At 41.3% G+C, this 27,496-nt stretch overlaps 1 protein-coding gene across 1 annotated transcript in view; it reads right to left on the bottom strand.

Annotated features, from left to right (window-relative positions):
- The window catches only part of col9a2 (procollagen, type IX, alpha 2), a 30,140-nt gene extending 3,069 nt beyond the window's left edge, over positions 1-27,071 (bottom strand). Inside the window, exons 1-31 of the mRNA XM_036144983.1 lie at positions 26,869-27,071; positions 25,721-25,795; positions 24,873-24,908; positions 24,647-24,709; positions 20,599-20,652; positions 18,300-18,335; positions 16,498-16,521; positions 16,256-16,309; positions 15,085-15,138; positions 13,332-13,382; positions 13,192-13,248; positions 13,064-13,117; positions 10,048-10,101; positions 9,861-9,914; positions 9,340-9,393; positions 8,896-8,949; positions 8,720-8,773; positions 8,573-8,626; positions 8,436-8,489; positions 6,931-6,975; positions 6,776-6,829; positions 6,620-6,673; positions 6,406-6,459; positions 6,246-6,317; positions 5,835-5,870; positions 5,659-5,703; positions 4,318-4,350; positions 4,091-4,237; positions 3,949-4,003; positions 3,609-3,797; positions 3,443-3,520 (exon numbers count right to left, since the gene is read on the bottom strand). Coding sequence (XP_036000876.1) covers positions 3,443-3,520; positions 3,609-3,797; positions 3,949-4,003; positions 4,091-4,237; positions 4,318-4,350; positions 5,659-5,703; positions 5,835-5,870; positions 6,246-6,317; positions 6,406-6,459; positions 6,620-6,673; positions 6,776-6,829; positions 6,931-6,975; positions 8,436-8,489; positions 8,573-8,626; positions 8,720-8,773; positions 8,896-8,949; positions 9,340-9,393; positions 9,861-9,914; positions 10,048-10,101; positions 13,064-13,117; positions 13,192-13,248; positions 13,332-13,382; positions 15,085-15,138; positions 16,256-16,309; positions 16,498-16,521; positions 18,300-18,335; positions 20,599-20,652; positions 24,647-24,709; positions 24,873-24,908; positions 25,721-25,795; positions 26,869-26,940 — 1,870 coding nt within the window. The 5' untranslated portion in view covers positions 26,941-27,071. The remainder of the gene's footprint in view (positions 1-3,442; positions 3,521-3,608; positions 3,798-3,948; positions 4,004-4,090; positions 4,238-4,317; positions 4,351-5,658; positions 5,704-5,834; positions 5,871-6,245; positions 6,318-6,405; positions 6,460-6,619; positions 6,674-6,775; positions 6,830-6,930; positions 6,976-8,435; positions 8,490-8,572; positions 8,627-8,719; positions 8,774-8,895; positions 8,950-9,339; positions 9,394-9,860; positions 9,915-10,047; positions 10,102-13,063; positions 13,118-13,191; positions 13,249-13,331; positions 13,383-15,084; positions 15,139-16,255; positions 16,310-16,497; positions 16,522-18,299; positions 18,336-20,598; positions 20,653-24,646; positions 24,710-24,872; positions 24,909-25,720; positions 25,796-26,868) is intronic.
- Between the last annotated feature and the right edge of the window lie 425 nt (positions 27,072-27,496).

Below are 27,496 nucleotides of genomic sequence, written 5' to 3' on the forward strand. Positions count from 1 at the left end.
GCGCAACCCGCCCAACCAAAAAAGCGTTGCAGAACCCATCCATCAGTGGTGCGCTCCGATCAGCACCTGGCGCTCACAGAGCGAGACTGTGGTACAACACCATCACACCAGAGTTGCAAAATAGTTAAAAATTAACCATTATTAACTGTTATTTTGTTTACAGTTCAGCTTGGATTTTCTTTACTGCGCAGCATAGCTCTGCTGTGCGCGCTGCTGTGCGCGAATGCACACGCGTGCAACTTAGAGGGAACAGAAACAGTTTGGCGCGTCAGTCAGTTCGAAACAGGCGCTGTATTGGTCACGTGACCGAAACAGTTCCTGTATCGGTCACGTGACTTTTCCGTAGCAATACACACATCGACACGGGTTTCGCTCTATGAGACCGACACATGCGCCGACGCATCGGTGTTGCCGGACCCATCACTAACGCACACTTTAATTTTCTATTTGGGGTAGCCATATTGGATTCCAAACTCAGGGCTGCTCCTCATTGGAATTCCAACTCAGTTATTCTATTTCTAACCGGTGGAGTTCTCAAGAGAACTTAAGAGAACAAAGCAAAATTACCATTAGTCCACAAAGAGTGCAGTAAACCTTTTGGATTTTGATTCAGACTCTTTTGTGCAGAGGAACTGAAGATGATATATTCCTGTGTCATTGCAGATTTTTTAAGTAATGATCAGCTTATTAGTTGGACTAATGTAGCCTTTTGCATCAACCAGTGTCATTTTGCACTTCAACATGAGAGTTTTTCAGTTGAGAAAACAGCAACAAGATAGTTCATTGTAAAAGGTAAGCGGTTCATAATCCACCAAAACAGTGTTGTGTCCATCAGATAATACAATTTTCTGATTAGGTTCTTTTAAATGAGCTAAAATCAGCTAAATAGAACAGGACCTGTTACCTGTTAACAGACATTTGACTTACAAAATTCGTGTAAGTCTCACATAACAGCAGAGCAGTCATTAAACCTGTTCAGGTATTTATTTTAGAAATGCCAAATATTTGGGGATTCCATAATTCTTTACGTTTTTGCTTTGATCTGAACAAAAGATGTTCTGGTATTCATGTTTTACAAAGCTGCCAAATAAAACAGTGTTGAACCATAAATGTGATGTTTTGAGGGTTGTTTTCAAAAAAGTCAAACAACAGAATAAAACTCTTCCAAGAGCGTAGTTAATCGGTATTTATTGTCAGAGCTTTCAGTTCCTGAAATGATGAAGACACGGAAAGAACTAAACTGTTTAAACGTAGATACATAAAGCCAGAGAACAAAGGAGCAGTGACGATGTGCACAAAAGTCTAAAATGAAATAGACTATTTTAACATATACACATATATCCTAACACTCAAGTTTGAGATGAATTACAAAATCTAGTTTTTATTTCTCTCTTTTTTTGGAACTTTTAACTATTGTTGCAAACTGATACATTGCTTTCCATCAATTTCTATTGCAAGAAAATTGCTGAATTGGGTTGCTAAACAGTCTGACTTTTGTCCTCTTTTGAACCTAATATTTTAGGTTCTAGGATATAAAGAACTGTGCTGGGCCTCCGTAAAAAGAAATGGTGGTGTAGCTTTAAGCACAACTCAGGTTATGTTGTTAGGAGACCACATTTATAGTATTGTTAACTCTGTGGGTCGTGGAAATGTTATTGTAGACGGAGGATTCTCAGTACAGGCACTAAATGCTTCTGACCGGTGTAAAACAAAGTGTAGTAAAAATGGTGCAAGAAAAAGAAAGCCTGGAGGGTGAGAGAAAGTTGCAATAAAATGCACAGAAATGTCAGACAAGTTATTTATAGGAGCCGCTTTGGCAGTCTGTATATCACTATCAAGTTTGTGCAGCGTCTGAAGTTGATAAGAAATATAGCAAGACACTAAGAGGCTTGCACTGTCATCGATGATGGTATATATTGATGATATAAGACTTCTGGACTGTGAATCACTGATCAAAAACACCAAGGCATTCATTTTCTTTAGTCCAACCAAGGAACACCAAAACCTTGTCCCATCAGTCTTTCATTTGAAAAAATAAATAAATAGATTGGAAGATTGGAAATGCTATATTTAGGCCGCTTCTTTCTTTGAGTGATAATGATAACTGAAAATGGATAGTTTTAGTAAAACAAAAGAAGGTAAAATGAAGATGTAAAATTCTTTGGGAAAAATCCTTGTAAGATTGTTGGACGAAAATCTTGGTAGCTTGTTCGAGTTTACAGGGTTCTGTCCACAGAATATTTCACTGGAAGCTGTCATCTGGCGGTGATTGTCAAACGGTATACACTTGTGGTTGTAATGAGCAAAGACGCAAAGAAAACGGGATGGCTAAGATGGAGCAGTTCCCTGGCAGTATCCTAAAACGTCTATCCTAATTTGCTTCACACATTCGCAAATTATGGCCATAGTGCATGTGTGCTTCCTAACCATGCACATATTCAGCATAACAAGTCCCTGAGGAATCCATAGAAAGCAGGAGACATTTAAAAAAAAAAGGAATTGTGTTAAGAATCTTCCAATTTAAAAACAAACTAATATGCAAAAGATGTGATAAATTAGGTCAAGGGTGCTACTAACAATGCATGATGCCCAAACATTGCTTTCAATTTCTTTTGGCTTCATTCTTTTCTCAGAAATCTATTTGTATTTTACCAAGAAGCTCTTCACAGTACTTCCAACTAGTGATGCAACATGAAAAATTAGCTGGCGAGCCCAATCAAATGGTTTTCAGTTTGGTCAGCCCTGTCCGGTAAACAGCCGGTAAAAAAAAAAAGCTCTGAAATCTGATCTTTTTTCAATCATGGAACATAACATACCACCCGTCTGAACCTCTGTCAGTCATTACAGGCTGGATCTGAAAATGTAGGAAAACTTCAGGATTTCCCAGAGTTAGGGTAAGGATTTAAATTATCTTGGAAACACCGATGGAGGCTGCTCCTGAGTTCATTTACCGCTAATGCAAATATAAGATAGGCAGTTTAAAATGTTACATTTTATTAATTTTGGCTTTTGTTTCCTTTAATACATAAACCAAACTCTGTTTAATAGCCGCTGCTCTCTCGTCCTCAGACACAATGTGAAGTCACCTTTGTTCATAACATGAATGATTAATGATGTATTATAGTCCTACAAAGAAATGGAACCAAATGTCAACAATTGGAAATTGGTCACGGAACACCAATTTACATTCTAAGGAGAATGGAGGAATGCGTTTTATTGTTTTTCAAGTTCATTCACGTTTAAGAAATAACTCTCACTCTGTACTGACCTCTGACATAACTAAAAGTCCCTCTTATTCATTTTGTTTTGAGTTTGAGTTTGAAATATACATACTTGAGGTCTTCACAAACAAAGATTGAGGGTTTTCGCCAGTGAATTTATATAGGAAGGCACTTTATGTGGGTAATCTTAGTATAACTAGGTTAGAAAGGGAAATGTTCACCTTGTATCCCAGGAGGTCCTGGTTGACCTGGGTGAGGTTTACCTGAGTCTCCTCTCTCTCCCTTCGGCCCTCTCTTTCCTGGAGAAGGACGAGGATATTAGCGACTTTAGCAAAACCCACTGGGAATATACAAATGATACATCACTGCAACGCTGTGGCGTTTTACCTTTAAGCCCTGTGTTTCCGATCTGCCCAGGTCCTCCAATTATACCAGGGATACCACGAGTACCAGGTAAACCATGTGGCCCCTGGGGGCCAGGTGCCCCTGGTGGCCCAGGGGGCCCCGGGGGTCCCATTACACCCGTACCACCAAGCACAGCCCTCTTGTCGCTCACTGCCACTCTTTGCAGTCTCTCTGAACCAGAAAACAACATTATAATCCTTAATAAGCAGCCCTTTGATGGCTAAAAATGTCTGCTCATGACATGAAAGCGGTTTCAAGAAATTAGCAAATCTAATCCGTCCTACCGACATCGAAGGTGTATTTTTTTGGTACTGATGCTCACCCTGCAACATCTTTAGCACCACTTCAATAATATGCTGGTCAGACGCGTCACGCCCCTGAAGGGAATAAGAGAAGCCACAGCATCCCATTAAGAAAATAAACTGAAACCTTTAATGTTGTCACAAACAGTGAGTCCGACTTACCGTTGGTCCTGAAATTCCTGGCATGCCGGGTACTCCTCTCTCTCCATTAAGTCCCCTCGGACCTGGCAGTCCAGGTGGTCCTGGGTCTCCTGGTTTACCAGGGTCTCCGGTGGGTCCATTGTGTCCTAGGTCCCCCCTAATTCCTTGCTGTGAAGAAAAGACAACTCAAATGTCTAGATCCATGGAAAGTCAACAACAAGAGTCCAAAAGCCCCGTAACACACTCACTTGTCCTTTGGGCCCAGGTTCACCAGACATACCCTGTCAGAGCCAAGAAAAAAACATTAGCAAGTATCACTCAGAGGCATCATTTAATGTCTAGGTCTACTAGGTCTTGCATAAGTGCTAATACCCCGTAAAATACTCTTCTTCTTGCACATTATAACAATAGGGCAATGGTGCTTTAGTGGGAAGAGTAGTCCTCTTGCAATCAGAAGGTTGGGGGTTCCATTACAGCTTACCTCTGCCAAATGTTGATTTGTCTCATGGCAAGGCATTTAACCTCAGTTTTTTCATGTATGAATGTGTGTGTGTGTGTGTGTGTGTCTTTTTTAACGTATCATCATTAGTATGTGCATCTTAAAAATGGTACAATGTGTTTTCCTTAATCTCTTAATAAACCGTCACATGAGATGAGATGAGATGTCTGAAAAGATCCCCTTCTCACACATGTATGTTGGGTTCCCTGCATGTTTTTTTGACAAACAAACAAAATGTCGTAGGGCTACCTATGTTCAGTTATGGATTTATGCTAGCTGGTCGTCACAAAATTAGATTTGTGAAGTAATCTGTGGAGTGCCGGTCGCTGAATGTTCACTTCCTCCAGATTAACAAAGGCACTTCACCCCTTTCCCCGGCCGTGTCTTTTTATAGGCTTGCAGTTGTGACACGTTCTTCTTTTTCAGATGTCGCTCCTTCGGCTGTTCAAGGACGGGACGTTGTTTCATAACCCAACTCGGCTCATGTCTTGTCCACAACTTTATCCCAGATGTCTTCTTGCTCTTCATGGCACCGAGGCCGCCGTAGAACAGGTTCCCAGATTAAAAGATGTTGGAGAACATCGTGCAAACGCACTCCCCGCTTTTCAGATTATTTTTGAAAACATTTGTGAACCATTTCTTTTTTTTTTTTTTTTTTTACCTCGACTTGATGATTATGCATTACGTTGTGTTTGTCTTTCATGTAACATCCCAACTGAACACTTTGAAATCTTGTGGGCAATATGTGACAAATTTCAAGGGACATGAATACTTTTTTTTTTTCTCAAAGGACTGTATTTATAATGGAGTTTGGTCAATAAATGTATAAAAATGTAGCTCCATAAAAGCCAGGATACATTGCTGCTTCCTTGTTGCATAAATAGCTTCCTCGTCACCTGGATTATTATATGCATTTGTATGTAAATTCAAACCTTCTCTTGCTTTGTATGAATCACTCTGCTTCGCCCAGCTACTGTATATAAACCTTCTTATCTTAAGAAAGAAAATGTCCTTTTTTCAAAGACTTTGTTGCGGTTCTTTACAAGGGGAAGCTGGAAACAGCTTTACTGCGCGCTCTAACCATCTTTACCTTTTCGCCTTTCTCGCCAGCCAATCCCTCAACGCCCGGGTCCCCCTGGAAGCAACAGAGAAAAAAAATAAATTAAGAGCGGAGTACAGCTGGATGAAGGGAAATTATTTTGTGGGCACTGAGCTGCTGGATTCCTGACCAACCAGTTTGAAAAAGAAGCTGAAAGTTCTACTCACTACGTCTCCCTTCGGACCAACTTTGCCTTGGAAGCCCTGGTAGGAGCGAGAGAGAAGGGGAGAGAGAGAGAGAGAGACGGGTACGTGTAAATGTGGACAAATCCAGAATCCATTATCTTTGGGAACACACAAGAACTAAATATTGATTGAGGCCACTGACACCCCAGATTGTGAGGAAGGAAAAATGTTGTCTCAGCTCTGAAACAAGGAAGATGAGGATGCTTGGATTATCATTTATATTGCTTGCCTTATTCAATGATCTACAGTGGACCTCAACTGGGTTCTTTTCAGAAGGCAAACACTGCCCCCAACAGACAGGCCTGCATAACTACACTGTATTATCATAAAAAAATACATATATCTGGATAACATCACTTGTGTAGTTTTCTCTAACATAAGCTGTTCACAGACCTGGTCTCCCTTAGTTCCAGTAAGTCCCTGTGGCCCGGGGATACCGATAGGACCTCTTTCTCCTTTGCTTCCCTGTTGGAAAAGATAAATACGATGTTCAATGTTCACCCCGTGTTCGTCTTTATGAAATGCTTTCAAAACGACACATAATGCAACTTACAGGCTTGCCCACTGGTCCCTGTGCCCCCACCGGTCCCCGCTCTCCTCTGTCGCCCTGCAGAAGTAGTTTGAAGTGAGCTGTCTGGCTTAATTAAGTTGCTTTTGGATAAAAGAGGCGGCATGTTTATTACGATGTTTTATCTTTACCTTATAATAATAATAATAATAATCATTTATTTATTATTATTGTTGTTATTATTATTAGCGGTTTTTACCTTTGGTCCAGGGACTCCTTCCATCCCTGGCGCTCCAGGAATACCTGGTTCACCCTTACAGAGAGACAATAAATCAGCACATTTGCTCTAGCTGTTTCATCCAATTAAAGCTTGAAATACCTGGAATTTTTTTTTTTTTCTATACTATATGCCCACCAAAGGACCAGGAGTACCAAGCATGCCAATAAAGCCCCTTGGTCCAGGATCCCCCTGGCAAGACAACAGAATGCAGTAAGTAAAAAACAAAACAAAAAGAACAGAGATATGGAAAAAAACACATTGTGAATATAAAGCATCGAGCTAAAAGCTACCTGTACTCCAGGTTCTCCCTTTGCCCCCGGGGTGCCAGGTAATCCCTACAGACAGAATTAACACAGCTTTAAAACTGCATTTGCATTCTGCGCAGTTAGCAAACGCAGAGAGTAAAACTAACAGTGCAAGCGTGATTGCATTACTTCTGTCAATGAGGTGGTAAAAATGCCTGATGGGACAATAAAGCTACCTACGTGCGGCAGGCCTGAAGGCTTTCGCCTCGCTCGTTTGTGTGTGTGTGTGTGTGTGTGTGTGTGTGTTTGCGTTTAAGCGTATGACGCAAAAAGGATGAAAAACAGGCTACGTTCCAGTGCTTGAGTCCGTAGCAGCCCGAGTGTCACAGCAGTGATCACACAGCAAAGTGTGCATCTCATGCTCCATTAACCCTTGGTAAAAAAAAAAAATAATGCAAGACACACACACGCACCTACGCCGAGATGCACTCTGTGTGTTTCCCACTGGTCTGATAGTGATAAATAGTCTGCAGAGGCACAAGAGTGCCATTTCAAGGTGGTTTGTATTCTGAAAGAGAGCGGGTCAAGGGGTCTCTGTTGCCCTGGATGACTGCCCGGGAAAAAGCAGAGCTGGAACTCAAATGGATGGGTCTGATTCAACTTAATGTCATATTTTTCTTATGCATTTCAGCTTTGGCGAGCGGAGTAGGAGAACCCTACAATACGTTCCGAGTGACACTAAGTACTTAATGTCTGGAACGGCTTACAGAAGTATTCCGACCCCTTGACCTTTCCGCGTTATGCTATGTGACAGTCGCCAATTTCGGCGCGTCCTGTCAAATGCCTTAAATTCAGTGAGATTAGATTTTGTACGTTTGCGAACAGCGATGTTCCAGCCATGCCGCAGATTCTCAACTGGATTTGGTACCGGACTTTGACTGAAGCCTTCCCACACGTGAATGAGATTTAATTTGCAGCTGCAGCTGTACGTTTGGGGTCATAAAAACGTTTTCTTCCAGGATCACACTGCGTTTAGCTTCCATACATCGTCCCGTCAGCATCCATCTTAATGGCATGATCTATGCGTTCAGAAAAGCAGTCCCACCAGAGACCATATGCCTGTTAGTAATCTACTTATTTTGCATGTAGGCATAAAAGTTCAAAGTTTTTTTTCCACCCAAAACGGCCAGGTATGTGCAGTGCTCAACTGATAGTTGTCTTGTCCACATATTCTCCCACCTGAGCTGAGAACTGTGCAGCTCATCCAGAGTTCCCTTGTTCTCTGCACCCAGCCTTTCAGTTTAGGCGGATAGCCTTGTTTTGGAAGGTTTGCAGTTATATGCAATACTCTAGTCTTACTTTTATCGATAAAACGCATTAAAAAACAACAACTATATATCCTTTCTCTTTCATTTCACTCTTGTGCATCACCTTATGTGGGTCGATCTCATACATGGAGATGCGTTGTTGTAATGTGACAAATTGGAAAAAAAAGGCTTTGGGTACATAAAAAAAACAGCTGCATGATACAATCCTAAAAGATCACTTACAGCTGTCCCCTGAGGACCAGGAGGGCCAGGCATTCCGGGTTGTCCAGGAGCACCCTGCATAAAAAAGCGCAAAGAAAGAAAGAATAAACATGCTTTTATACAGACTCTGATCATCACAGCGGCAGGTGCAAGCTTACCTTGATTCCAGGAATGCCAGGTGTGCCGTCTTTGCCATCGATACCCGGAAGACCCTGGAATGGCAGGCGGATAAATCAAAGGACTTTACTTGGCGTGCTCCCTCAAAACACCAGCGAACAGACAAACAGAAGCCTTCCTTCACTCACATTCTCTCCCTTTTTGCCAACTCCCCCCTGCGGGCCCTGGATGCCTCGGCCACCCTGCAGGAAAAGAAAATGTCTCTGCCTCAGTGTGTGCACAGTGCCCATCAGAATCCCATCATCCAATCACGTTTTGAGGAACAGCGGTTGAGTTTGTCTACGACCGTGGAGGATTCACCCACTTTGTCTCCTTTTTCTCCCGAGTCTCCAAGTGGCCCCTGTGGTCCTTCCTCACCCTGTGAGAAATAAATAAATCACAATACTCTGAGCTTTGGTTTAAAATAATTGTGTGTGTGTGTGTGTACTTGTACTTGCAGCTGAGTGAGAAAATGTTTACACATTTTACTGTTTTGCAAGGACTTTGATGTAAAGTAAGGACCTTTTCCTGATTTTCACTTTTTTTTTTTGGGCCATGGGTTTTGGTTTAGGATTAAGGTGTCAAATAGGTTTAGGTTAGGGTTAGTTATATACTCCCAACCGGTTAGGGTCAGGGTTATGCCATAGAAAAAGTTGAAAACGAATGGAAGTCGATGGAAGTCAAGGTAAGGTCCTCACTTTCAATTTAAAACAAGGATGTGTGTGTGTGTGTGGTTGTGTGCAGGTAATTATTGTGTGTGTCTTCTCACAGGAGGTCCAGGAATTCCAACAGGCCCAACAATGCCCTTGTATCCACGAGGGCCCTGCCAGGGGAACAGCAAATTGCCATCAATCAACTGAGATCAGAGGAAAAGTTACGTTGCAGAAGCCTATTATTTATTGTGATAAAGGGATAATTACTGCTTAATTCTCTCTACTAATGGGAGCGGTGCAGAGAGCCAGCCACTCTTGTTTTGGCTCTAAGCCGGGGTGCTAACTTGGCTAACTCGGCTAATGTTAACAGTAAGATAGATGGCTACAGTGGATCATTAACTACAGATGGAGTCACCGTGGACCCAGACAACCCCAACTCATTAGCGAAGGAGAGAGATTTGTGTTAGCATCATTTCCATATGTCCCCATTGCTGGTAATGGATGGTGTTTGTGTAGAGGGGTTTGGTCTGGCGGTGCCTTCTCGGGGCTCGGCGCAGAATTAAAGTTGCCCTGCATCCATAGAACAAGCAGACCATAAGGTTCCATCTGAATTGAAGAAACAAAACATGGCGCTCACCGCCTCTCCTTTAGGACCCATCATTCCTGGATACCCCCTCAGACCCATTGGACCCTATAAAAAATTTTTAATACAGTGAGACAGAGCCTTGCCTTTGAGAATGGCCAGAGTAGGGCACTACAAATTCACAAAAAAAAAAAAAAAAAAAAAATCAAGTGAATCAACTGATGTTAATTCTGCAGCATACCGGGGGTCCTGGGATACCCTGTTCCCCAGAGATACCGACATCTCCCTTAGGTCCCTGTTTAAGAAAGAGAAAACAGACTTTTCGTTAGTTAGCACATCTACCCAAACTTACAGGAGGTCTAATTTTGTCTTGTGTGTGTATATATTTCATTCGGAAAAAAAAAACTTTAAACCTGTGAGAAAATACTTTTGAAAGTAGTTTAGACGGTTGTTTTTGATGCCTGAACCGACCTTTGATGGTTGCATACTGTGTATTGGCTGAGTCAAGCTTGATAGAGTTCTAGCTGAAGCTAATTAGCCAGCTAGAGCGAGCTAATCAAAAATTAATGGCCCAATCCAAATTTCCCCTCACAGATCCCAATTTCCCCTCACAAACACACGAACTTCAAGGTACATTGCTGCAAAATGCAAAATGGGCCGGAGTTAAAGGGGGTCAGAGCTTTCCTACTGTGAAATTTCCAGAGGGAAATCTTAACTTAAATGTTGCTACTTGCTCTTATGCACCAAAACCTGATCGGCAAGAACATTCGCAGCGTCCATTGGTCGGTTCATCTGGAATACACGTTGGACAGACAGCGTTTGACTGTCTTCACCTTGTGAATTTCTGTTAAATCTTTTCAGAGATTTCATCATGACTCTCCTTATGTGTCAGGGTTCCCCACTTTTATTTCACAGAAAGTGATTATAATATGGGAATAAACTGTAAATACTAACCAATGGTTTGTGTTCCTCACTTAAGATTTGTCATTTCTAATAGAAGTCAAAGGTATCTCAAAGGTGTTCACAAATCAAGTCAGCTTGACTTTGCAAGCAGTTCTATGTGTAAGGCAGCCATATTTGATTTTGAGGTCAGGTAGGTAAGAGAGCTCTGCCTTTTCCTATAAATCAATAAGTTAATCAGATGTTAAAAGCTTTGAAATGTTAAACCACAGGTGTAAATGTTTACAACTTCGTACTTGGAAATGTCTAATTCTAAGAAAAAAAGTCAAATACACTATTGAATTGCATTCTTCAACCAATTAAGAAGTGTCAACGGATAAGAATGATTGTTTTATCTCCAGCTACTTTTTTCACTTTTTTTTTTTTTTTTTTTTTTTTTACAAAATACAGGTCCTTGTTTTCTCTATTAATGCATGAAAGCCGTCGCTCCTAAGATTACCAGTAATTCCTTTTACATTTTATAACAGTTTTAAGCAACTGGAATTTTTTAACATTGCCACACTTTATACACTATACCATTAATAACAGTGCAAAAGGATTTTAGCTAAATTATATCAAGCCATTGATATTAAAGACAAACTACAGAGACATTAAGTTTGATATTCATCCAGGAGTTTAATATTATTCGTCGATAGACATTCATAGCTACGTTAGCTCAATGCAGTGAAGCCATTGCTCTGAGGATTACAGAGAATCTCTTGGACTCATACTGCTGACTGCAGGTCCAGATCAAACAGCAGATGGTGCTGTTTTCCCATTTAGCAGGATTTATGGATACTGTCTCCACAGGCCTTTTCAAATGTAGGACCTTTGCTGTATTTTCCTGACTAAAAAGGCGAGGCTGTTCTTTCGATATATTCATATTTATCGGACAAAAAATACACCATAACAATGTGTCTGGAGGTTGCCGAGAGGATTTGTGAACTCTTCTTTGAGCCGAGCTCTTCTTGTTGTTTTTGCTTAGTTACAAATAATAGGAAAATAATTGTATTTGCAAGTTAATTTGGGTCCATTGACTGTGTAAAATATTCAGTTAATTCAAATATGCACTCCAGTGTGGATCGCTTGTCTGTTTAAAAGTAACTTTCAAATATAACCTTTAAGCAGGCGTTGTTGCATTGAGTCCACATGTTCCGTATTAGGAATGAAATATGCTATCCTCAAATGTCATGTTTTTATTATCTGTAGGTACAAAACGTCAACACTGACCAAAACCGAGGCTTGGATATATCAGCCTTTATGTCAGCGATCTATATAAGTTGTCTGTGTTAATGAATGAAGTTGTTGAAATAAATGAACTTCTCATAAAATATTCAAATTCATTTAGTTTGACTACACACCGAAACGCATTAAGTAAAGCCATTTTGAAGGTGGCCTGCTTGGCTAATTGCAGAAGTACTTGAGAAATAGGATGCTATCTCTAACTTGATGCCTTTTTTTTTCTAGAGATGTTACAAATGAGTGTGCCAGCTTTAATTCTCGGTTCAAGTCATGTTTAAACGTATAATACGACATGATTCCTGTTTCTATAAGATTTTGTCTTATAGACACACATTAGCATCAAATATGATAATCCTAAATCAGCGGCGCGAAAACAGCTGTCTAACAATAACAGAAACGCAATATCTGCACACTGTTTACTGCCGGTGCGGAGATAAAGATTAGAGGCCTCCTCGCTCTCTTATCCAGAAGTGCTTTAGCATGCAGGAAGTGAAACATTTCTCCTCCGCTAATATCTAAGTCTTAGTCTGAGCAGCTGCTGGAGATGTTAACAGCTCCTGGCGGCTGTCTTTAAGAAGAAGAAAAGACGGAGCAACCTTGAGTCAAGGTAGGCCCTCTGAAATCCTGGCTGGGCCTCTGTGGAGTGGTTACAGGGTGAGCTGAGCGTTTTCAGCACCAAAGCGTTGCCAGAAGGTCCATTGTGTGGGAAGATCAGGGGCTAAGTCCTCAGACTCGGCTAGCCACTCCCTGGGAGCCTGCGGTGTGCTCATTAGCTCTGCTTAAAACGGCAAGGTGAGAGGTCCGCATGAACCTTGGCCCTCTCATCCTCCCCTCCGTGTACCTGGCCGCTCACCACCTCTTTCATCTGGCATGATGCTTGCAGACCGCAGGTCCGGGCCCCGGCCTCACTAATCGCAGCCAGATTAGTGCAGTCATGTGCCTCGGGGGGGGGGGGGGGGGGGGGGGGGGCTTCAATAGAACTAATCCCTGCCTCCTGTGGTTGTCAGCAGTGGCTCAGTGCACAACACCGTAGAACATAAACACACATATAGGTTCTTGTGTACTGCACAGCTCACCGGTCTCCCTATGCTCCCGGGGTCTCCGAGAACACCGGCACGCCCTTTGTGTCCCTGGAGAGCAACACTCAGTCAAGGTGGTGCGGTGGCAAACTTTGCAACAGTACATAATGAGACACAACCCTTACCTTGACACCCTGCAGTCCCTGTGGGCCTTTAGGTCCCGCTGGGCAGTTGAGAGGACACTGTTTCAGACATGCAAAAATACAGATTAGGAGAAGTGAAGATGTGCCAAAAATAGCGAGATGCTGAACGGGAAAGGTCTCACCTGAAAGTCTGCACTGCCTTCCTCGAGACCAATAAACTTGCCTGGAGGACCCTGGACAGACATTTGGATACATGGATGAGGGAGGCATTCTGTCATCAGTGGGCAAAGAGTTACCTCTTCTCTCCCATGCTGAGTCAGCACTCTTCCCATTATTTCCAGCAACTCCTCTCCCTATCTTTCCATCGCTCTGCTTATAGATTAAATAAGGAACGGAGGTCTCTCAGGGGACGGATGTATTACCGCTGCAGACAGGTGAGACACCCCGCTGATCTAATGGGGGGGGTTATTTATCCTTGGACAGTGCTAAAGTTAAACAAATACACTCCTCTGGGCAGGGAACATCATTCTAGGTGAAGACACTCCCATCTGCGCCACCACGCCCCCCCCCCCCCTCAAGAAACCTAACTCTCAGAACGTTTTTGGTGCCTCTTCTGTTTGGGCCGGTGCAAACAGCTCGCTGGGATCGCAGCGGGCCTTTTCTTGCATTTGAACATATCGAGTGCTGTCTCTGCTGGAACAAACAACGATCCATCTTCGTAGTTTGTCGCGGCCTTTCATTTTGCCCTGTAATCCCAACCAAAAGCTCTTTCAATTAGACCGACAGAGCTATAAGCCTAATTAAGTCCATGTACTCCTGTTAGAATATTTACTGATCCCCTGCAGGGTGAGACATACTTTATGTCGTCAGTCATGTGAAATGATCGAGTTAAAATTTCATTCGAGAAGCACTCGGTGTTTGATGCTTAAATGGAATATTAAAGGCACAGTTGCAGAGTTTGGGAAATCCAGGTGACTCGGCAGCAAGGGGAGCTTATCTAAGGCTGTTCCTCTATCTAAGGCTGCAAATAAGGTACTGTTCCCACAACCCAGACCGTAGAGGATGGCTGAGGCCACCACAGAGTGGATGAGGAGCACACACTGCACAGCAAAAGATCTCAGTCTCCTTGGTAGGTAGAGTCTGCTCTGACCTTTAATGTAAAGAGCATCAGTGTTGTGATTCCAGTCCAGTTTACTGTTCAGCTGAACGTCCAGATATAAGAGAGCGATATTTCAGGGACAGGTCCCTGGATGTTCCGTGGCTGTCCTCTGACTGCTCTCTGACTATTGCAGTCGTCTGGGGACTTTTGAAGGTGATGGCCAAGGGAGTCGATAGAAAAGTCTGCATTGTAGAGGCGAAAAGGAAAGGTGCCAGCACAGTTCACGGTGGGGGCACCGTACTGCAGACCTGCCCTGTCTCCGCACATGCAGTGGTGGGCAGTGGGATATTCCAAGAACCCCTGGAAAGGGTGGTGGTCCACACTGAATATGGTTGAGGAGCAACCTCCTGAGGGTCTTCATTAGTAGCAAGGTCAGTGCTGTAGCCACTGATGTCCATGGCCATCTCAGTTCCAGTCAGATAAGACTTTGCTTTCTCCATACGCTCCTTTAGGTTAAATCTAAATCTGCTGAAAACCTTGGGCTTAACTGTACATTTGAAAGACCATAGGTGGAAAAACAAATATGTCTATTTAAAAAAATTATCAAAACTTTGAGTGATATAAAATCAAAAGGAAACAAATTATAAAGAAATTGTATCCACATCAAAGCATAAATGTTGCTTTGTTAACGAACACTGAGTAGATACATTTGATGCACATAAACTCCATGTTTCATTTGACCAACTAATATGTAATCCTTGTGTTTCCATAAATTACTGTTGACAAGTCAATTGTACCACAATTTCCCTTTACAAAAACGCTGAATAGAAACTTACTGGCTTGCCTGCAGGACCAGGGAGACCCGGAGGACCTGGTGGCCCCAGAACACCCTATACGATGGACAGGAAAGAAAATGGGCACACACAAAAAAATTACTGGTGTATAAACAGGTACTGCAATAAGACAAGTATTGCATTCCACAGCAAGCTACAGTTAGCTGGTCCATCATAGCTAGCTGTAAATGTGCTGTTGCAACCACAAGTCGGTGGTAAAAAGATGGGTTTTCTATCCATTACTGCTACCACAGGATGGTGGTAAGAAAAAGTGTAATACATTCTTTATATCACCACCTGACAGTGACAAAAACTGTGATTTCTAGCCTGATACCCCTTTGCAGTACTTTACTACCACAATGTGGCTGTATATTAAGATGAAGCATCTCAATTTACAGAGCAGGCACTGGTTGTCATATGTCTCAACTGCCACAGGGGGCAGTAATACGATGAGATTTCTGTACTGTTGTAAGGCCAGCAATTGGTTGTTAGCACTGATACAACAAGGTCTGACAACAGTGAGGGCCAACTATTTTACTACAAGGCCGGTTACTGATTGGTATGCATCGCTGCTACCACAGGCTAATAAGAAGAGCCTTTAATGTGACTTCAAGGTCGACAATTGGTTGCGGTGTGCTGCCGCATCCGCAAAGTGCCGGAAATGACAAGAGCCTTCTATACTGCTGTGACACTGGCATCTTGTAATGCATCCATGCTCTCACAAGTGTGCGGTAATAAGAAAAATCTGTTCTCCATTCAAGTCCTGGAACTGGTGACGATGTACCGCTGTTAACACAAGGCGTCAGCGGTGCACTTGCTAAAGTACAGCTATTTTGACCGCGCTCGCGGGTAGACCTTTGATGCTAAATTAATATTTAATTTCTATCTCTTTGATGTTATCTTTTAAGTCATAGCTTTAATTCCTACATACATCAAATGGTGTTTATCATCGATTGTTGAGACAGGCTGTTTGTGTTGGCTGCAGCAACTTCTGAACTCTGCTGTTCGCCTGCTGCAAACTGATGTAAGACATATCGGACCAAACTAGAAAATGGTTTTATTTACTCACTGGCATAATACTCTGAAGAAAATAAAATAAAATAATAATTCTAGTAAGTAATATACCAGTGCAGTTTATCTTGCAGGGGATGTTTAACCAATGCTGCTCTCCTACCTTTGGTCCAGGTTGTCCAATTTGACCTGGAAGGCCGATTGGCCCCGGGGCACCCTGTATACACACACACACACACACACACACACACACACATCCACACAAATACAGCAAAATAGACAAATAGTGCAAAAAAAAAAAAGGAACATTATAATATACCCATTCTATTTCCAATGTTTTAAGTGATGTTTTAAGTGATGTTACAAGTCTAAGCAGTTATTTGTAAAAGCAAACATGTGACTTACAGCCAGACCTGGAAGGCCGAGCCCCTGTGTGGACAGAAAGAGTGCAGGGTTCATTTACAGCCATATAGGAATATCCATCAGATCACTAATGCTTTAGAAAAGCTAATTAATGAGGAGAAAAGTTAGTTAATTGATTATGCGTGTGTAATGCACCGATGCATGCTAAACAGTGCTCACAAAGCCAGGAGACTGGCAGTTTGTTTACTTGGTATTTTACTTAGAATCAGCTAGAAGCCAGATAATTAAGGAATTAGGCCTTCACGGAGGACATTTAGCCCATGGGGCAGGATTTTGTGTCAGTGCAGCGTTAGACAGCTGGATGGTCAGCACAGCCCCCAAACAGGACACCCCATAATGCTGAATAAAGGATTAACTAATTGTGTTGCACCCAAGCGTTAACATTGAATAACTGGACTGCTTCTGGAGAATGTGAGGCAGACGGACACAGAGCACCACCTAGTGGTGTCCGAGTGTGTTACATTGGGTTTTCTAGTAGGTTGGTTTGAATGACTGGTCTCCTTTTAATGTGTGAGAATGTATTTTTTCTTTTATCAGTTAAAGACAACATATGTCACTTCTGCCCTCAGTGAGCTAAAAGGGGTTAGACACAGCTGGTTAGGCATTCAGGCACAGCAAAAAGGCTACCGGGGGGGGGGGGTTGCCATATGAGACCAGCTGGGATGCAGTCTGCTACTTCATAAAGCATCCAGGCATCAAGCGATGATGCAGATTGATCCACCCGGTCCTAGCTTGTTTTCTTAAGTATCATGGCAATGTTTTCTCATTTACAAAAGCTGAACCCTGAGAAATTATAGTAAGTGTGTCTAACTTGAGCTGACCTTCTGATATTCTAGGATGTTTTTTTTTTTTTTTTTTTATTATATCCTATCAATCCTATCAATCTCTCAATCAAACACATCACACACAAACTGTGTTCGGTTTAAATCAAGGTACTTTGAAGATGTCAAAAGTTGAGCTTCTGGTTAAGTTGCTCAAAGCATTTTTGCATTCTGCAACAGGGTAGGCGACATGTGCTAAAGTAACATTCATATAATAATATGTCATAGGCCAACTGTATCACTACTTAGCGATCCTCTCACCTTTAAGATGTTTGAACTGAATTTTGTTCTTCCTTTCTGAGGAGCTTAATCAAAACCATTTCCAACAACAAAGCACAACATGTGCCTCGATGCACGTACAACCATTAGATTCCCTTCAGCTTTATCAACTGCCTTTATTCTCTGTGCCATGGATTCAGCAAGATGTCAGAAAGCCTCTTCTGGGATTGTTGCGCAATATATGGCCGCCGGTTTGTCAGTTGCACATCCATTTAAATCTCTCCATCCTCTAAATCCCAAAGGTGCCCTCGCAGAAGGAGATCTGGTTGCTTTAGAAGCCAAGGGAGGGCAGTCAACTCGCCGTCTTGTTCAAGAAACCAGCATGAAACCAGAAACATGGTCGTGTGTGGACAATCCCAGTAGATCCGCGTTTTATCAAACACAGCAGCCCCTCTGGTACTAAACCCTGCATTCAAAGTCAGTTACATCCCCTTTCGTCCTCATTTATATGCTCAAGTTGAACTTCAGCAAGCCTTCTTTGGTATGTCTAGATACTTTGCTGCTTCACAACTACACAGCCAATACCTGTTAAAGTGGCTGGGGAGCGTATGTTGCCTGCTGGTGTTTAATTTTAGTCAGACACTCTGCAAATAAGAGCAATGTGTTCCTGAAGTTCTGTCTACAGGCTTCCAGTTTGGAGTTGTTTTTTTAATAATCTCGCTTCTGATGAAAGGTGATACTTACTGGACGTCCAGGCTCTCCACTTGGACCTGGCTGACCCTGTGAAGAAAAAAAAAAGAAAGGTCACATGCTGTAATTTGTAGGTTATACTCTAAGTCAGTCTCTTTACATGTAAATAAAAGGCGTGGAAACAATGTGTCTGTTCATATTTTGTCTGGGCTCCCATATGCCAATGAAATCCAGAGTTGTTTTAATCGTCCTGATCGTTTGTGAGCAGAATTAAATACGCCGAGGTGTGCCATGCAGCCTTTAAAAGCAGCACGTAAAATCACGAAAAACATAGACAACCTAGTGTATAGCTTTAGGACCCCTTCAGTGCCGTTAAAGCTCACCTTGCCCTGCAGGCTGGCATATTGAAAAATGCATTGCACAGATTCTGCTTCCCTTAATATAACTGTCTGATAATGGACACACTGAAATACTAACCTACATACCAAACCAAGATTTGTTTAAGTATCATTTACGCCCAATCTTTGACAGAGCAATTAATTTCATTCATGAGTGCATCGGTAAAATGATGATAGTGGTAAAATTAAAGTCATCTTCCTTGTACTCATCATTAATTAATAATAATCCAGATTTTTTTTTTTAAAAAAGGTAGTACATCAAATGGTCCTTTCTAGATTTAAATGAGGTGAAAGATATTTATTTATGCTCTGCTCTCCTGCCAACACGGTGGACAGTCTTTTCTATGTTAAGGACAATGCTACAGGACTCTAGTGGTTTGTCCAGAAGGAACAACGCAAAAACTACTGGTACATCTCAAAATGTTTAATATTGTGAATGAGTTCATTTTTTGTCGCTCATGTCACTACAAACAGAGGGGAATGTTTTACTCTGTATTTCTTGTAAGTTTCATGATTGTGGCTTACAGACAATGAAAACCCAAAATCCTAGGACGAGTATTTCTAAACTCATGGTGTCACCCCCTAATCGGGTAATAAGCTCAAAATATTCACCTGGTCTCTGAACAGTCTATCAGTCTGGGTTAGCAGGCTGCACAGTCATGGGGAACGCTGCTAATCTGACTGATGTCCAGAAGAGGCACCCTCAAAAGGTCATTGCTAAAGAAGCTGACTGTTTACAGACTGCTGCGACATAGCATATTCATAGAAAGTTGAGTGGAAGGAAACACTCCAGTGTGAAAAGTTAGTTATCTCTGTGGCACCAGAAACTACTGCAGCCTTGAGAGGATTATATAGCAAAATCCATGCTGTAGGACCTGGTACAAAACAAATGTATGCTTTATGTTCTGAAATGTATAACATAGTAATTAAAAACAATTGATTCTATATTTGTACCAAGACTATTTGAAAAAAGACTACCGGTGAAAGAAAACATCTTCATCCTGCTGTGCTTTCTTGCACTTGATGTTTAGTTTTTTTATACAGCAGTATTAAAGTGGTATATTTCACCCTATTTGTAAAGAATCTATATAATATGTGACCTTCACTTTTTGAAAACAATAACGAAAAATGTTAATAAACTCATTCAGTTTCATTTATACAGCACCGATTCACGACACATGTCATCTCAAGGCACTTTACAAAGTCAAAATCAATCAAATCATACAGACAGATTCAACATGTGTTATGAATTCTTTGGGTATGACTTAAGAGGCCAAAACCAGGCTGTACAACTTGACATGACCTGGAGGGCTTTTAGGTCCTCTGAGCATCGTTTCTTTGCTAAATGTTTTTTTTTTTTTTTTTTTTTTTTTTTTTTTTTTTTTTTCTGATCGGGAATGAAGGTCCCAACAGTACAATCATAACAGGCCACAAAAAGTTTTGCTCTTTTTATTTTTTTTCTGGTATACAGTCATATTGAATAAATTAGTACATTACTGTAAGTGTCTTTCATCCTCCAAAATGCTAATTTATCAGCTTTTTGTAAGAGCTGTTCACACTTGCTGATGGTCAGTTAATTAAGTGAAATCTATTGGCTAAAACTGAATTCTATTTATACTCTTAATTTCTAAAACAATGTCCAAATGCTGCTTCTTTTTTTTTTTTTTCAGGATCATGTAAGTCATGCGGTTTATTTCATTTTAGGAGCTGGCAGAGAGCAGATGTGTGTTTTATTTTCTGAATGTGTAACCTAATAATTAAAACCAGTTACCCCATATTTTTAATAAGACAAAGAAAGTGAATAAGGACTTCAAGCTAAATAAAGCCTCTTCATCCAGCCATACTTTTTTTTACACTGGACATTTTCCACACTCAGCTTTTTCTTTACAGCGGTAAGGTACTGCTGCCATCTTTCTGCATGACCTACATATTCAGCTGACTGTTTAAACACTTGCCTTTGGGCCGGGGCTACCGATTGGTCCACGATCACCTTTTGCTCCAATCAAACCCTGGAAATAGAAAGAAGGGCAGAGAAACCAGTGATATATCTTAAACAAGGTTGTGGTAATGAAACACAGAAACAGTCACAAAGGAATTGTCTGCTTACACTGTGCTTTCCAGGGGGGCTTGAGTGACCTTACAACTGGGTTAACCACACATTTGATTAAAGCTGACTCTGTTCTAGTGGGTATTTGGGAAATAAAGCTGAAAGCGAGGTTTTTTGTGAGATTCCAGGGCGGATTAGTGGGTAAATCTCTGGAAAACGCATGCATGGGTGAGCTCTTGTTAGCGTGTGATCTGCTGGCAATGAGGCTACACTTTCCTGCCAGTTGAACCAGCAAGCTGCAATGACTGATCTCAGAAGCTTCGACTGAGTTCGTTTCAGATACCCCGTACAATTATTCCTTTTTAAATGATTATACATTGAACTGTTTCTTTATCTGTGGCCAAACAAAATGTAATCCTACTGTGACCGTTGGTATAATGATTTCAAATAGAGCAATCCTCAAGGCACTAAAGTAACAACAAAGCAATAAAAAAGCAATTTATATCTTTTATTCCCCCTATTGCTCAACCTCTGCCCACCGTCAATCAAATCTGCAATAAAATTAACGTCCTTACCAATATCAAAGGTCAAGAACCAAAGTCTGAGATAATCCAAACCTTGCATATACCGTGCCCTGTATTAGTACTTCTTGATTTTTTTTAAATACTTTTGTCATCTTACAAACACCAACTTTAACCACAACCACCCAATTTCAAAGAATTCAAGCTTAGTTTTCAAATCTTATAACAGATTCTCTTTTGAACTGAATCGAGGAATCCAATAGGGGCGCAAATGCATGAAACTTTTTTATATTATAGTTTTTTTTTTCTCATGGTATTGAGATTGATATCATCATCATCATCATCATCATCATCATCATCATCATCATCATCATCGTTGACTTCCGAAGGCCATTGAGTCCACCAGTTTTATTCAGGGATGTCAGAGTAAAAGGTGCTGTATGTCACATTTTTCAGACTTTTGGTTTGCAAAATATCATCTGAATGAAATTTAGCAAAATGAAATAACACAGCATCAAAAGTTTTAAACCCACCTTATTAACATCCTCCTCGTTATTGTGATTTGCTTATTGTGTTTATTCGCCATACTCGTCATTTTACTACTTCGTCTATTTGATATTAATGCACACCCACCTGTCAGTATTTTACTGTGATCGCCTGCTTGCATAGTGTTTGTATTTGGTAAAACGACCAACATAAAATTGAGAAAAAAGGTGGAAAAAACAAGAGGAGCAGCGCCTCTATCAGCACGGCTCTGGGAGGAGAATAGAGGCGTGTTGAAAGGTAAATAGATCACTGATCAAATAGGTGACTTTAAAGCATATATCAATGGGCCTTTCTCTCAGTGCATCTTGGAGCTTTTTGTGCAGCAATCAAAAGTGAGGGAGGATTGCATCACACAAGCAAACTTAATATGACCATTTAGGCTACTGATATTATCATGTACAATACTGAAAAATACTTTCTCATGTCTTTTATCTTGTCTAGAGTATTTATGTATATATTTTATGTCACTTTTTTCCATTTCTTCTAAAATGTTTATTATTTAAAACAGTTCTGTAAACAACTAAAAAAAACAACGTGTATAGTACAGAGGACATTCACTTTTTATTCATGATTATTCAATATCTTTCCTATTACTTATTTACCCAATTTATTAGGTTAGTAGAGCCACACCTGGTAAAATTCTGAGAAAATGCTAAGATTTTTCCTAAAATGACGTCAGTGAGAGCAACTTTTAGTTTTAGGATTCTTTGCGAATACGAGCACTGAATTTTTTTTTTTTTTTTTTTTTTTTTTTGCCCCTTTTGAGATTTCTTCATTACATTGTGGAAACTGTTTATTTGACTGGTACTCTTAAGTTTTACCTCAAGTTATAGTTTAAATTAACTGAAGTCTAAGCAGCTGTCCCCTGTGACACTGAAGTCAGCATTAGATCTGTTTGAACATCTGTTTGAATTGACTAGTTTGAAAAAAACAATGCCTTTTTAATACATAAAAAGTAAAAAGAGCACAAGAAAAGATCTAAAATCAGAATAAAAATAAATTTAAAAAAATCTATTGACATCTAGTGAAATCTGGATTTGATTATCTTTTTGAAACATAGTGTCTAAAAGTCTCTCAATTCTTACTAAAATATATATATTTTTTAAATCTTATAAGATTAAAAAGTGTTTCCACATGCTCTAATTCAGCCACCACGATGGGACCGCCAGCGCCATGTACAGGTCAGCAAGAAGCTCCCAAAGTCTGTTACAGAATTGGAGAAACTTGGTTATAATACAGCCCACTGCTTGGGGGCGGTAATGTTTGAATCTGCTGTTTAACAAGCTTTGAGACGCGAAAGAACAAGTCGTCGAACACCATGATTGGGTATGAAGAACGAAAAAACAAAATGAGACAAAATGATGACATTTCCCACCAAAAAAATGACTAAACATTTCTGCAAGCACAATCCTGAATTCATTAAGTTTGGCTTTGTTAAAGGATGTAACAATGCAGAGCCCAGAGTGTGGACTGATGCTATTAAACAAAGCCTTCAAAGCCTTCAAAATGAAGGCGCCATCTAGAAACCGAACGCTCCTGGGTCTACCGGTGGATTTTTTTTCAAGAGAAAGGAATGTGGACTTCAACTGCTGGAAAGGCCGGTCGAGTCACTAACTTCTAACTCAGTCTGTTTTAAACCTTGCAGCCAGACTTGGCTTGGAGTAAACAAAGCATTCAAAGTAGCAGAGCATTTGATTCTGCCTGCCGCTGCGGATATGTGCCCTGAGATGATAGGAGAGGCAGCGGCAAAGAAGTTGCTGACCATCCCACTTTCAAATGAAACGCATAATAAACACTAATTTCCTGATTTTTTTATTTGTATGAATAGTTATTTTATGAACCTTTAATTTCATTCTGGTCGCAGTTTGATCTCTTCCACCCTTTTTCTTAGCGTGTTCATAATCTGATTGTATGTGCAGGTTTATACACACTTGATAAATAAATGCTGTTGTGATCATCAGATAACGTCATTTCGAATGACAAGTTAATAGCTTGTGTTACTTGTTTGTGGATTTGATTTAGATTAAATCCAGATCAACCAAAAGTGTGACCAGTTTGGTAAACCATTGGATTGTTGATGTTCCAACTGGGCCCGGGGCCAATTTGGACAGGAAAAGTTGGGCCCTGAGGTCAAAAAGGTTAAGAAGCCCTGCGTTAATGAATCTGTATGCAGAGCAGATAAATCAAGTCCAAGCTTAGCCAGTCCAACAACTGTCTTCCCAGGCTGGATCCGATCCTCTTCCTCTTTCTGAAGCTGAGGGGGATTTTTGAAAGGAGTGCGATGACCCGGTGTGTTTCAGCTGTTTGTTTGGAGCATGCTTGTCTTTCGCGCCTTTGCTCCAAAATAGTCTGCAGATGGCATCTGACCACGCAGACTATTTTGTGGTATTTCTTCACACTTCCATTAAAAACTACTGGAAAAGAAGCCATGGCTCATGCTGTGATTTATCTTCTAATGTTGATTTAAAAAAACAACAACACTATTTCACAAAACAATTCACACTATAAGGATAAGAATTTATCACCAAAGGGTGAACCCAGTGACTGATAAATTGTGTGATACTTAGCAAAGTGGTTAATTTTAATATAGAAATGGGACTTTTTCCATAGTATAATAAAAAATAGCATAAAATACAACAAAGGCACTGGGAAATTTCAATTAAATTGATCACAATACAAAATCCGTTCCCACACATTTTGTGTGCTATCTTGTGGCCCTGAGTCGTTTCAGATTATATAACTTGTGAACTGATTCATGGCTCTTTTGAAAAAAAAAATGTTTTGGAGACACCTGTTTGTTTGCACGTGTATCTGTTTTGACGCATATCCTCCTTGATTTATCACCTCCCAAACCAAACAACCCCGCCCTCAAGGGAATCAGAGACTCACATCAAGACCGTTTTCTCCGGGAGGTCCGTCGGGGCCGGGCTCTCCTGGCTCTCCCTTTTGTCCCTACAGAAAAAAACAAACAGCAAGGTAATAGCTCCTTAGGTGAAGGACAGAACTTTTATCATTATGTATATACAAGTTTATATTTATATATATATATGTATATATATATTTATGTGTGTGTGTGTGGTTGTATTTTTCTTTCAATGAAAAAATGGGAACTCACGAGTGGGCCGGGGGGACCAGGGGGTCCTTTCTCTCCCTGCAGAAACATACAGTCGTGTTACGAAAAAGTACAAAAATCCAACATCAGCTATTTTTAGAAACTTGCTTATTTTCTCTGATGATGGCATTCTTCTTGTTCTTCTTCAAATAACAAAACTACAAGCGTTTACAGAGATAATGCAGGATTTTTTTTACCTAAATACCATTTGAATGAATTGGCTATGTTTTCAATCACAAAAAGAATTACATGTAATTGTTTTTCTTCATTTAAATTGTAATTTTATACGAATACACAACTTATTGAGAAATTGAGACATCTTTTTAATGATACTCTGTCTGTAAACGCTGCAAGCCCGTCATCCTTCCACTAAACTTTCTAAATCCATTTAGAAGCCAGTCAAGAGAGAATTTAATGACATGCTTGGAACAATGGTTGTTCCATGCTTGGAACAATGACTGACAGTTTCCTAAAACCTTGCTGGGTTTTGCATTTGTTAAGTGAAAAATGTAGATTTTAGAGCAAACGTCCAAACAGACGTCTCCCAGCCAGGCTGTTTCCTGCCCCCCGCCAGAGCTGCACGGCAGACTCGGCTTTATTCCCACAACCTGCCTTGAAATAACTCGCATGTATCACGTTACTGTGACAGGAACTCAGCACCGGGCCTCTGAAAGAGCCCTCTCTCAAGGACGGAACAGAGTCCTTTTGTGCGCGCGTGTTTTCATTTGCGGCTCCCTCTGCCGGTAAGACTCCGGTACTGTGCGGTGGCCGAGCGTCACTCATTCCTCCAGCACAAGGCGGATCTTTGTCAGATTGCGTACCGTGCAAACCTGAAGCGGACGGATACTCACATCAATGCCATCTGAGCCAGGAGTGCCAGAGGGGCCTGGAGGACCCGGCAGGCCCTGAGATCCGGGTGGACCCCGCTGGAGAGTAGACAGAAAGGAAAACACATGAAGTCTGTAAAGATTTGATTTATATTAACCTTGTTTAATACATAAACAACATTATATCCCTAGTATTTTATGGATTTGTATTGTTGATCCTAAATACTGAAGCATGCACTTTTTAAATACAGGTATGCACATGTAAAATTATGATACTTGTGTAAAGGTATGCAATCAGGTCTGCTTAAAAATAACAATATTACCTATGTAAAAATGAGTACACCATAGCCAAAACACCGCTTTGGAAGTTTGTGTGGAGAAAAAGGGCAACAAATCTAGATAACATTGAGGTAAGGTTGGATAAAATAAGGTAAAAGTGGAGGAATTGAGGAGGAATGCTGGAGGGAGTGGCCATGAGAGTGGGCCCCACCTGAGCCCCTCATCTTTATACCTCATTCAGGCTCTCACATGATACAAAAATGCGATCCCATTGTAGGTGTTTTCGAAATAAATTAAAAAAAATGCAGTAATCCGTGGCAGAAACAAGTGCAGGACATCCAGAGTGAGCGCAGGGATGAGGATGAGGAGGCGGCTTTCACAGTCTGTAGGCGACTTTCCATCTGTGCACACTGATGTTTGTCTTTCAGAGGCTTCTATGTTTGCTTTAAAAAAAAAGGAAAGGCATGATCTCTGTTTTTAGAAATGCGTGTCCACTTGCCCCCCCCCCCCCCCCCCCCCAAAAAAAAGGGACAGGAACAGGCAAAGAACAAATCCTCGTTCTCGACAATCCTCCGGTCGGAGTTTCTCGGCTTCAAAGAAGTGAGAATCCATTCATCATTAGGCTGATAATCCACAGAGGATAGTCCGGTTTGCTTTGTTTTGCAGAGCAAGAAAAAGATAAAAACATTTCAAAGCTTCTTTTTCTATCATCTTATAAAGATCAATAACCCCACAGATCTGTGTTGCCTTGTTCCTCAATTCCCCTTTACCTCTACCTGCAAACAAGACTCCACAGAACTTACAGCAGCCGAGACCCGCTGACCCCTTCCAGAGGCCCCTCGTCCCTCTCCACCCCTGAGCCGAGCAGGTCCGAACCTTCCCCATCCACTCACCACTTGGGCCAGAGCCAGGCAGAGGGTTTGCACGATGACCCAGGTCTTCAGCAAGGCGGAGAGGGCAGCCATGGTCCCGCTCCTCCGTCCGTCTCTCGTCTGATGGGCAAATCCTCTCTTCTCGCTCCTCTTTGCGCTCCTTTGCTCCTCTCCTCTCTGGCACGGTGCAGAGAGGGGGGAAAAAGTGCTTTCAGAAGGAGAGAGCGGAGAAGGGGGAGAGGGATGGATAGAGAGGTTCAGGAGGGTGGAGAAGGAGTGCAGGGCAGGGCAGAAAAAAAGGGGTGGAATCCTGGCCCCCGGTGCCGGCCCCCATCAAGCAAAAGAAAGACGCACATAGACCTGGGTGTTACAGTACATCAAATGAAAAGTTTCTCTTTTTGCATCAGTTTTGTCAACTCTGGGTTAAGCTCTTGAGACTGTGAAAGTGGAATTCTGAGCAAAGCCTCGCTGCGCAAGAGTCCTCAATCAAAGGCCTTTGATTAACCCTGTATGCTTCCGCGTCTCCTTATGGGAGTTTATTTTTATGCAGCGGGTTTAGTGGCGTACAAAAGAGCTCCGGCGCCTTAAAAAAGTACTTCAAACCCATCGAACCTGTCCACCTTGCGTTAGATTACAACCAAAACATCAA

The sequence above is a fragment of the Fundulus heteroclitus genome, chromosome 13 (assembly GCF_011125445.2).
Source record: "Fundulus heteroclitus isolate FHET01 chromosome 13, MU-UCD_Fhet_4.1, whole genome shotgun sequence".
Classification (NCBI taxonomy): domain Eukaryota; kingdom Metazoa; phylum Chordata; class Actinopteri; order Cyprinodontiformes; family Fundulidae; genus Fundulus; species Fundulus heteroclitus.